This window comes from Myxocyprinus asiaticus, chromosome 47, assembly GCF_019703515.2.
Source record: "Myxocyprinus asiaticus isolate MX2 ecotype Aquarium Trade chromosome 47, UBuf_Myxa_2, whole genome shotgun sequence".
NCBI lineage: Eukaryota > Metazoa > Chordata > Actinopteri > Cypriniformes > Catostomidae > Myxocyprinus > Myxocyprinus asiaticus.
The window spans coordinates 14,294,573-14,306,861 of NC_059390.1; the positions used below are offsets into that span (position 1 = coordinate 14,294,573).

Consider the following 12,289-nt stretch of genomic DNA (forward strand, 5'->3'; position numbering starts at 1 on the left):
CAGGTTCATTTTTGTGTAAGTCATCACAGCACACAGTGGAGAGGACTCTTCAATCCCCACACTGCTGATGCTGGGAGAACAAGCAAACAAGTACTAAATATTCAGGACAGAATGCACTCACTATCAAAATAAGATTCCACAATCTCTAAACAACATCTTATCTTGTCTACGACTTCTGCTGTTGCTTAACATGTTTCACCTTGTTTCTTAGATTTCCCTTAAAAGAATATTCTGGGTTCAATACAAGTTAAGCTCAACCGACAGTATTTGTGGCATAATGTTGATTACTACAAAAATGAATTGACTTGTCCTTCCATTTCTTAAAAAAAAAAAAAAAAGCAACAATCGAGGTTAAAGTGAGGTACTCACAATGAAGTGAATGTGGCCAATTTTTGGAGAGTTTAAATGCAGAATTGTGAAGCTTATAATTTTATAAAAGCACTTACATTATTTCTTCTGTTAAAACTCATGTATTATTTAAGCTGTAAAGTTGTTTAAATCATACTTTTTACAGTCAATTTAGGCATTTAGGGTTTGTTGACATTACATCGTCATGGCAACAAAGTTGCACAATTGGCTTTAACTTTACACAGAAAAGGTTAGTAAGTGATTTTATCACACTAAAATCATTTTACACAGATACTGTTCATGTCTTGTGGCTATACTTTTGGAAAAAGTGAGAATTTTAACATTCAAATTGGCTCCATTCACTTCCATTGTTAGTGCCTCACTGTAACACAGATTTGTGCTTTTTTTAAAGAAAAGGAGTTGCAAGTCAAAATTAAGTTTTGCAATCAATATTATACCACAAATGCTGTCGACTGAGCTTAACATGTATTGAACCCAGAATATTCCTTTAAGTTCAAACACAAATATGTGCTCAATCATTTAATGAACCCACACACACACTTGTTCTATCATGGTGGTCATGGTCTTCCTTTTAACTTCTATTGTTTTTATACTAATGTCAAACTCATTTTCAAAGTAAACGCATAATTTAGCTGGAGGGAGCAGGATGACATTGGAACGTTGCTGCGCCATCTTGATTTTTCAAAATATTCTTTCTTCAGTTTGAAAAAGAGCTCCGCACCACACACAGTTACCCGCACACTTACCCTGGCATTCTTCATACACTCCTGGAGTAGTCTGTGTTTCAGAAGTGGCTCAGCGTGTAAAGATAGAGTAAGTCTACAAAATTAAATACTAGCTTACTAATTACTGAATACTGTGCAGTATACACTGTTTACCAGGGCTGGGTATTGATACAGATTTCCCGATTCGATTCCGATTCACAAGCTCTCGATTCAGTTTGATTCGATATTGATTCATATGGGTATATTTCATTTATAATGTCCATTTTGCCCACATATGAAAGAAATTCTCTCCCAGCTAATACTGTTAATTATACAGGGGACCTTCTAACTAAGTGTTTACGATTACGAAAGTATTAATATTACTGATTATATTTTATTAGTTTTTCATTATATTAATTTTACTAAATATATTTTATTAGTTTTTCAAAATTTTTATGGTTAACATGCATAATTTGTACTATTTACAAGTATTCACATTGATTTGTTGAACGTGCTAAAAACCGGCACTGTCTCTTTAAGAAAACTGGCTGTTCTGTAAAGAGCATCTGTAAATATTAACGAGAGAGACTCAAAAGGCTTTACTTCTTCTGTGCTATGCGTGATTAGAATTAAATGTTTATTTTTTGCAGTTTTTGATCAGCAACTGACTGTAAAGAACAGAAAGAGTTTTAAAGGGTTCAACACAAGTTTAGCTCAACTGACAGCATTTGTGACATAATGTTGACCACCACAAAACTTTATTTTGACTTGTCCCTTTTTTTCTTTAAAAAAAGCAAAAATTGAGGATATAGTGAGGCACTTACAATGGAAGTGAATGGGGCCAATTCTTGGAAGTTTTAAACACAGAAATGTGAATCTTATAATTTTATAAAAGCACTTGCATTAATTCTTCTGTTAAAAATCATGTATTATTTGAGCTGTAAAGTTGTTAAAATTGTAATTGTTACAGTCATTTTAGTTTTAGGGTTTGTTGACATTACATCGCCATGGCAACGAAGTAGTAAAATTGGCTATAAATTTACACAAAAAAAGGTTAGTGATTTTATCACACTACAATTATGTTTACATGCATATTGTTAACATCTTGTGTCTATACTTTTGAAACAGTAAGCATTATAACGTTCGAAAACTGGCCCCCATTCACTTCCATTGTAAGTGCCTCACTGTAAACCAGATTTTTTACTTTTTTTAAAGAAAAGGAGGGATGAGTCGAAATAAATTTTTGTGGTAATCAATATTATATCACAAATGCTGACACAATTAGAGTATATGGTAATTTGCATCCTCTGATTTGAATCCCTTCACAGACACTTTTTGTACTTTTTTAGACCTTGTCTAATACATTATTTAGTATGTTTATTAAGCCATTTTTAATAAGCATAGTGTTTACCTCACAATGTAGGTGATTTCAGATTTGTCTATCTTTGTGTGGACATTCGTTCCCCATAATGTAGGCTAACGTGACCACAAACACAGTCTTACCGATGTATTCTGGCACTGTACACTGGAGCTGTTGAAGCGGAGAGCAGGGACTCTCTGCTCCACGCCCTGTATGGTGAGCACACACTCGTACCCACGCTGGCCTGACTGTGGTTGGGGCAGGTTCTTGGCCCGAAGGGTGATGGGTTTCACCACATTCACTGGCACCAGGATACGATCTGCTGGTAGAAGCTGAGGACATTCCTGTAAGGTAAAAAACATAAATTCTTGATACTGATGCAAATCATGAAATTATGCAGTCAAATACTGCATAATGACCGTCTGCTTCACATCGGTGCTTAACACCCTGTCAGGTTAATTTAGAGATCATGATTGCCTCACTGTACATTATCTTTACATATTACTATTGTAAGTTACCTTACATATTAATATCAATTTTGATTCTTTGGTTCTTTAATTGCTAATGTCTTGTTTTGGATGTACTTGTGCATGTCAGTTCTCCCTAGTCTTTCTTCTCAGAGTGGTTAAGCCTGTGCTGAGTTCAAGATAAAACTCTACAGAGGACCAAAATGGGTTTGGGTCTGTTCTTAGCTTCAAAATCCATCTTGACTGCTTTCGGACTGTAAGGACCAATAACAATGGTCTGAAGCTCATTAACATGGCTGGATTGCTCAGGGACTTAGTTTGAAAAAGCCATTATAGATAATTTGAGAGGCTCTCTACAAAAAGAAATAAAAGTGACTGCCATTAATTTAAACAGACAAAAGGATGTAATTTCAGTAAAAGGATAGAGAACTCTTCAGCAAAGCACAGCAAAAGAGCAGAATGTTTTTTTGTTTGTATATCCCTGACTAAACTCTGCAATATTGATGTAACACTGTGTTTCATATCTTGACGAAGAATCCAATGATGTAGCACAGAGTGGTATTTATGCAGTAAAGCGTATTCAAAGTGCTCAAGCGGCCTTTCTAAGATGAATACAAACTGAGGTGCTATCTGGACTAAAGCAGCTACTGAATGCAGATTGAAAACTGAGTGTGAGTTTAAAGATGCACTGCAGTCCAACTGCACTGAGCTGTATGTGCATGAGGTGGAGAAACAACATTTAGCACAAGCCCTCACTTTCATCCAGGATATTTACAGTAGGCATTCTGTGTTTCTATGTCACTTTAAAACACATCAACAGGCACACTAATGCTGATAAGCATAAACACTTATCTTAACATGCAAAATAAACAAATACACCACCCACATGCATAATTGCAGTCTTTACCAGGGAATAGACACTACTGCTCTCACACTCTCACCCTGCTCACACTTCGACCCTTATATCTCCACCCACATATGCTTCTGATATTAAAGCCATCAGTAAAAACCTACTGTCAGCAATGAGCCAGGCATAAAACCCACAACTGTTCCACCGAGGGCTGCCCAACGTTGACCCGACTTTCAGCCTAGTGCCCTCTTAATAGCTCTCCGGCCCAATGGTCTATAGAGCCCAGAGATGAGGGCCTGTCTTGGGCCTAAAGGTCCAACCGCCATGATTTATCTCCCTGTTACCCTGATATAATGTGTACATGTTTATTGGCTGTGGTATTGGTCATAAATAAGACATGGCAAGGGAAAACTGCCCACTAAAACATTAATATCATCACCATCCATTTCCAATCCCTCTTCAAAGTCACTTCGGGCTGCCCTTCCTTTTTTGGGGAAGGTGTCTGGCCGGGCCCCCCTCTGTCCATGTCTCTTATTGACAGATGAGCAGGGCTCTGCCGGCAGCTTTATGTGAAGGGTGATTGACCTCAAGCATAACAACACTATAATTGAAGGCTGGAAGGCTCTAATATGGAGTCTTCAGAGATGCTGTTCTGCTAGAGATGTTTTTTGTCTGGCCAGGTTATTAAGTCTTTACAAGGACGTTGAAGAGAGAGAATGACAGAGTAGAGAGAAAGAGAAAGCGGGAACAGAAGAGGAAACAAATGATATATGCAGATTGTCTGTTTCTCAAGACACAATTCTGATGGGTATTTTCAGAACAAAATTAATTGAACTGAATAGAATAGAACAGAACAGAATAGAATGTTTATTCATGACCAGCGCCAGTGGATTTTGTTTCCTTGAATTTCACCATGTTGCTATTAATGGTGACCATCTTTTGGTTTAATTTCATACCATAAACTGCTTTGAGCTTAAAAGTACATTCCAGGTTAAGCTCTATTACCACCAAAAACAATGGAACTTACAATGGAACTATAGATAGTCTTCGATTACATCATCAAACACACACCCACTGCCATTTTGGATGGAGACACCTGTAAACAAAGCACTGCTTTTCTCCGGTACCAACAAGATAAATAAAGAAAATTGAAATATTGTGATTGTGGGGGAAACATTTTTTTCATATAGAAATGTTCAGGGAAAATATTCAATTCTCTAAAATCAGGTGGCCTAGTATTATTTCGTCTGTGTGGATTGGTGCTGGATATTAAACTGAACATTAACCAGTAGTGTAGTCTAGGGCATATGCAGGCATAAGGCGTATGCTCACCTATCTTTCTTAGGATTTGCGTATGCCCACCTAAAATGAGTGATGATATGTATGGCCGCCAGAACAAGTAAGCTTTTCACCCAGAACTTTTTCAATCAACTAATGTGATGCCGCAGCACCGTTAAACGAAATTTTAATTTTTTTTAGGTGTACAGAAATTCTCTCAAAGCGTGCACGTAACTGATGGCACGGGCAAGACAGACAGTCCATATATTACCAACAATTGTAGCACTCTAAATAATACAGCTAAATGTTTCTTCCTGAAGATGCGGGCAAACTTTATTTTTGCAAATGCCACTCTGTACAGATAAAGACATAATATATGTTACTGTGTCTGGCCTAAGGATTGTGTAAACTAGAATTCACTGAGCTCAAAATAATGGTTGAATATTTCTCTGAAATTTCACTTTTATCTGATTCTCATGGTTCAAAGCCTGTCATGGGAGTCCCCTTATTGTAAATGTGCCATAAACTGTTTTGTTTTGAATAGATTTAAATTTGATGTACGCAGTCAGCTCACTTCTGTAACATCTGGAAGGAAGCCACGAGAGCTGGATCTAGGTGCAGTGAAACAGTCTTTAATAAAATAAACAAAGTACAGGATAACGGGATAAACACAGGAACAAAAGAAACATCCATGATGGGAAAACACAGGAACAGAGCAAAACATCTATGAAGGGAATGGGTCAGTAAACAAGAGGTCAAAACACATAACAACTGACAAAGACTAAGCAAACAACAGGGCATTATATACACAATGGGTAATAAGTTAATGAAACACAGGTGAGGACAATCAAGGACAGCTGGAAGTGATGAGGGCAGGGAATTATGGGTAGTGTAGTCCGGGAGGAACAGATGACAGGGGAGAAACACAAGGCAAACAACAGTGAATCATGACAGAACCCCCCCCCCCCAATGGGCGGCTCCTGACAACCAACGAAGGCTGGTCAGGGAGGCAGCGCCAAGATGGAGCCGGCGACTAAGGATACCAGAGCATATCGGGAGGAAGGCCGAGAGACCAAGGAGACCAGAGCAGATCAGGTGGACGGCCAGGAGACCAAGGAGACCAGAGCAGATTAGGCTGATGGTCAGGAGACCCAGAAGACCGGAGCAGATCAGGCGGACGGCCAGGAGACCAAGGAGACCAGAGCAGATCAGGTGGACGGCCAGGAGACCAAGGAGACCAGAGCAGATCAGGTGGATGGCCAGGAGACCAAGGATACCAAAGCAGATCAGGTGGATGGCCAGAAGACCCAGGAGACCAGAGTGTATCAGGCGGACAGCCAGGAGACCCAGAAGACCACCTCAGGGTAGGGACTGGATCAGGAGGCCTGGTTGGCAGCCACAGGGCTGAAACAGGGTCAGGAAGCCTGGGTGGCGACCACAGACTAGAGACTGGAGCCGTGGAGGACTCTGAGGGCGGAGCCGTGGAAGGCGGAGCTGTAGTAGGCTTGGTGGGCGAAGCCGTGGCAGACGGAGCCATGGGAGGCTTGGAGGCGAAGCCATGGCAGGCGGAGCCATGGGAGGCTCGAGGGGCGAAGACGTGGAAGGCGGAGCCGTGGGAGGTTCGAGGGGCGAAGACGTGGAAGGCGGAGCCGTGGGAGGTTCGAGGGGCGAAGCCGTGGAAAGCGTAGCCGTGGCAGGCTTGAAGGGTGAAGCCGTGGAAAGCGGAGCCATGGGAGGCTCGAGGGGTGAAGCTGTGGAAGGCGGAGCCGTGGCAGGCTCGAGGGGTGAAGCCGTGGAAGGTGGAGCCGTGGCAAGCTCGAGGCTAAGAGTCCAGGATGATTGGGAAATGACCTCAGTGTTCGTAAACATGAGCAGAGTCTCGGGAGTGACCCCTGTGGTCATGGGCATGCACAGAGACTCGGGTACGACCTCTGTGGTCGTGGGCATGAACAGAGACTTGGGAACAACCTCTGAGGTTGTGGGCATAGACAGATTTCGGTACGACCTCTGAGGTCGTGGGCGTAGACAGAGACTCGAGTATGACCTCTGAGGTCGTGGGCATGGACTGAGGCTCAGGAACGACCTCTCTGGTCGTGAGCATAGGCAGAGACTAGGGAACGACCTCTGTGGTCGGGAACATGGACAGAGACTCGGGAACGACCTCCGTGATCGTGTACATGGGCAGAGACTCGGAGACGATCTCTGTGGTTGTGAACATGGGCTGAAACCTGGAAACAACCTCCGTGGTCGTATACATGGGCAGAGAATCAGAGACGACCTCTGTGTATACATGGGCAGAGACTTGGAAATGAAAGCCTTTCTCCTCCTCCTTCTCCGGGAGGCCGACGTCTGCAACGTGGGCTCTGGGACGGACGAGGCTGGCAGCGCTGGCTCTGGGACGGACGAGGCTGGCAGCGCTGGCTCTGGGACGGACGAAGCTTCCAGCTTGTTAGCCTTGGCAGGTGTGGGCTTGTTGGCCATGGCAGGCATAGGCGTGGACTCGGTGGCCGTGGCAGGCGTGGGCGTGGGCTCGGTGGCTGTGGCAGGCGTGGGCGTGGGCTCGGTGGCCGTGGCAGGCATGGGCGTGGGCTCGGTGGCCGTGGCAGGTAATGTCACTGACAATTTGTGGGGAAGGGTCTTCGTGGCCCTACACACTGATATCAGTGGCGGATAATTCGACTTGGAGACAAGGGCCGTGAAGGGCCTCGAGACCGGGGCCGCGGACTGCTTGGAGCAATGAGTCGCGGAACGCTGGAATGTAACATGGTGTGGAGCCGACTCAGATGTGGATGTGACATGGCGTGGAGCGGACTCAGATCTGGCTGTGACATGGCGTGGAGCAGACTCAGACGTGGCTGTGACATGCCGTGGTGCAGACTCAGACGTGGCTGTGACATGCCGTGGTGCAGACTCAGACGTGGCTGTGACATGCCGTGGTGCAGACTCAGACGTGGCTGTGACATGCCGTGGTGCAGACTCAGACGTGGCTGTGACATGCCGTGGTGCAGACTCAGACGTGGCTGTGACATGCCGTGGTGCAGACTCAGACGTGGCTGTGACATGCCGTGGTGCAGACTCAGACGTGGCTGTGACATGCCGTGGTGCAGACTCAGACGTGGCTGTGACATGCCGTGGTGCAGACTCAGACGTGGCTGTGACATGCCGTGGTGCAGACTCAGACGTGGCTGTGACATGCCGTGGTGCAGACTCAGACGTGGCTGTGACATGCCGTGGTGCAGACTCAGACGTGGCTGTGACATGCCGTGGTGCAGACTCAGCCGTGGCTGTGACAAGGCGTGGAGCGGACTCAGGCGGATTGAGAGAGGAGGATCCTCTGTAGCGAGTGTCTCTAAGATTAGCCTCACATATTCCTCCCACGTGCAATCTCCGGTCTCCAGCAATTCCCTTGACCGGCGTGTTGTTAGACCGATCCTGTAAATGGATTTCAGGGTATCATCATTGAATATAGTGTGGACGGCAACGGTGGAGAAGAAATGGGGAAACTCTCTTATTGATAAGTCCGCCTGGCTTAGTTGTACGAAGTACGCCGCTAGATCCATTTTGTGGTCAGTTTTTCTGTAACGTCTGGAAGGAAGTCACGAGACCTGGATCTAGGTGCACCGAAACAGTCTTTAATAAAATAAACAAAGTACAGGATAACGGGATAAACACAGGAACAAAAGAAATATCCACGATGGGAAAACACAGGAACAGAGCAAAACATCTACAAAGGGAACGGGTCAATAAACAAGAGGTCAAAACACATAACAACTGACAAAGACTAAGCAAGCAACAGGGCATTATATACACAATGGGTAATAAGTTAATGAAACACAGGTGAGGTCAATCAAGGGCAGCTGGCAGTGATGAGGGCAGGGAATTATGGGAAGTGTAGTCCGGGAGGAACAGATGACAGGGGACAAACACAAGGCAAACAACAGTGAATCATGACAACTTAATTAACTGTGTTCAAAAAATAAGAGAAATAAAACTGCTAAACAGGCTTCTTGTGTAATCATTACTTTTCTGTTTCTTGTCATTTTATGCATTCATAGCATATCACATTCATAAATAAAAAAGGGTCTCTTTATTCATAATCTCATAGCTCTGATAGACTCGTTGATACCTGTTGTGTTTGCAATGACGGAGAGTACTCCAGACTTTAGAGAGAGACCCAGCCAAGGGTTTCATGGTTTGTAGTACCTTGAAAGTAGCATTACCTACTTGAAAATAAATGTAATAAATGAGTCACTGTGAAACATGGTGAAACACTTAAAAATTTAATAAATAAGAGACTACACATTAAAACAACATGCTAATGCTAACTGCCCTGAGTCCTAAATGCTTTATGTAAACAAAGTACAGAATGCTAGTGTTGTAAGTTCAAGATTTAATTTATTGTCATTTAGGTGTACAAGAGATAAAAAAATACACTAAAGGGCCAAAGACAGCAACAGAAGAACACTTACAAAGGGAAGAAACAGACAGGTAAACATAGTCTGGCATTAGTTTGTACCGTAGCCTTTAGCTGGCCATCTCAAGTCTGTATTGCTCCAGTAACAATGGGAGATTTACCCTTACAGTTTCTATATTTATCTTAAAAGACGTGATTAGAATACACCCTGCTGAAAGTTTTTTCTTCCATTCATCCTTGCTAAACGTACATGCCTCCTTTTCTCACTAAGTGCTCTGATGTCCACTCATTTATGTTTCTTGGTCCACTATGCAAGTGGTTACCATTTAAAAATCAAAACAACCAGTTTATAAAGTATGCAAGCTTGATAGTTTATACCAAAATTTAAATATTACACTAAACTTTATGTGGTATTTAGCAATACTATTTCTCCCACAAGACAAACTATTTTGATCACTGCCTCGTTATTCACGCTAGCGCCATCCATGACAACGAGGCTGTGAGGGATAGACTAACAGTCTCTTCAATGGTCTGTACTGCAGTTTAAAGTGTTTTGGGATCATTCTGTGGACAAAACATTGATAAAATATCTGTTCAAGAACATTCAGTATACAAAGAACTCCAAACAACATGAGTTGTGGGAAATCAGATGTGATCTAGGAGCTTTATACAGCTTTATACCGTTCGTGCCATTGAAGAGATGGTAAGTCTATCCTTCACAGCCTTGTTGTCATTCCCATAAATAATTAAAGATGGTGTTAGCATGAATAAGGTCTATATGGCGACAGCACTTGTCTTGACGTCATCAGAATACTATCTATATGGGGCAACGGTTGAATGCTGGTCCCATATATTTCTATTGTAAGTGCATAATTGTCAATACATTCTTTTTTTTACAAACTTAGTCAAAATTATTTTCTGTTGTAATCGTCACCATTAACATCATTATCTAGTATTTTTTCAAATTTGTCTTGGAATATTTCTTTAATTAACTAACAAACAGTAATCAGTAACAATCCTAATAACAGCAATCCACACTGGATAACACCAGGCAATTCTTCAACATTTGGGCCAGATCAAAGACGGGAATGCAGCCATACTTTGGCATGCACTTCCTGTCTTGAGGCTCAGAGTTAGTGCCAATGTCCATTCAGCCCAGTAAGACCATGATTCCTGTAGCCTCCAGCCAGATACAGCTGAAGAGCCTTACTGAAAGAAATGCTAATAAAAAATACAGAGACTGTAATGCAAAGCACAATCATAAGACAAATGACTCGACTCTGTGGTTTGTGTCCTTGTCCATGAAGTGTCTCAAATCTGACAAGAAATGCTCAAGGCGGTTCGTTTGAGGCTGGAAAACAATGCAGGGTTTGATTAAAAAAAAAAAAAAATGGAAATTATTATTAAAAAAGGTATTTTACAGATAAAAGTGGCCCTTGAGAGTGTGTTTACAGTCTTAGTCGGGCGAGAGAGGCCTGAGGGTGAGCAGACGCATAATGATGTGATTGTCAAGGCAAACATGGAGTGAGACAGACAGCAATTGGCTCCCGATTGTTTACTACAGGGGGGAGATCATATTCATCTGCAGCTGAATCTCCAACCTCTCAGAACAGGACTGATATAATTAGTTGTTAAATAAAGAGATACTGTAGGTGGGGAAAAGACTGAAGTTCAGTGTGTGTGCTACTGTTTGAGAGAAGAGATGCACAGAGACAAAGATAGTCATTGACAGAGTGTGAGCGGCGAAGAAGAAACCCTGGCACAGAGAACAGAGGGTAGCGAGCTGGCACAGAGTGATAGATCCATAATTAGAGCTGTTTGAGTATGTGTGCGTAATGGCAGCGTTCAGTTGGGTAGAAGATGAAACACCTAATTCTCTCTACAGCTCGCGCAGTGTGTGCTGGATGATTACTAAGGCTTTCCTGCACTCCTCACGCTTTAGTGTGCCTCCCTACCACCATGGGCAAAAACCCTCCCCTCCTTTCTCCACACTTTGACATCATACACTCTCTCATCCTCCCTCTCACCTCTGCCACTTTTCATCTGTTTGTTTACTCTCTCATTTTCCTCCCTAGCTGGTCTTTTCTTCCTCAACTCTTGTCGTCCACCCCTGATCCCAATGATTTTTACCTCTGAGTTTCTCCCCGAGGGCCGTGAGGGAGGCAGAGAGACCATCGCGTGGTTCTGAACTCAGACCAAAAATCCTCCTCCTCATAATCTGCAGCTCAATTGTGCAAAGCTGCCAGTTGTGCTAGTCAATTAACATCTTAATAATATGGAGGAGAGTTCACCAGATCGATCAGTTCCTTTTTCCCACACCTCTCTACTTCTCTTGCTGGCTTGCGTCTCGTCCGCCTCCATATTTTGCTCTCATTCTGTACCTTATCTTTCTTTTTTTTTTTTTGCTTTTGCTCATCTCTTTCTTTTTATTATATAAAATAGTATACAGTGGCCACAAAATTATGTGTGCACTTGAATCACATTCAAAACTGTATGAATACATTTGCATTATATAACAAATATCAAAACAATTATTTGAATTATTTTATCTTATTTTAAAGAAACCTAGCACAGGCATACATTTCAAGCAAAGCATTAGGTTTCAAATAATAAAACAACTAATCAAAATTAAGACAAAAAGAATTTGGACACTTTCTGGTTTTCAAACGATGGTGTAACATGTCCATACTAAATGTGATGAACTACACCTGTGGTCACTCTTCTAGGACACCTGTGTGAACTTAAGGGGAGCTGACCTCATACATCTATTAAAATTACATTTTCACCAGTTGCTAAAAAGTCATTTTGAAAAAGGCTCAGAAAAGTGAAGTTAGTTCTAAGATAAGG

General features: G+C 42.5%; 1 protein-coding gene across 1 annotated transcript in view; it reads right to left on the reverse strand.

Moving 5' to 3' along the window:
- Positions 1-12,289, reverse strand: part of LOC127436502 (plexin-A4) — a 334,355-nt gene that overhangs the window by 61,674 nt on the left and 260,392 nt on the right. Inside the window, exon 10 of the mRNA XM_051690704.1 lies at positions 2,577-2,777. Within this exon, the coding sequence (XP_051546664.1) occupies positions 2,577-2,777 (201 nt within the window). The remainder of the gene's footprint in view (positions 1-2,576; positions 2,778-12,289) is intronic.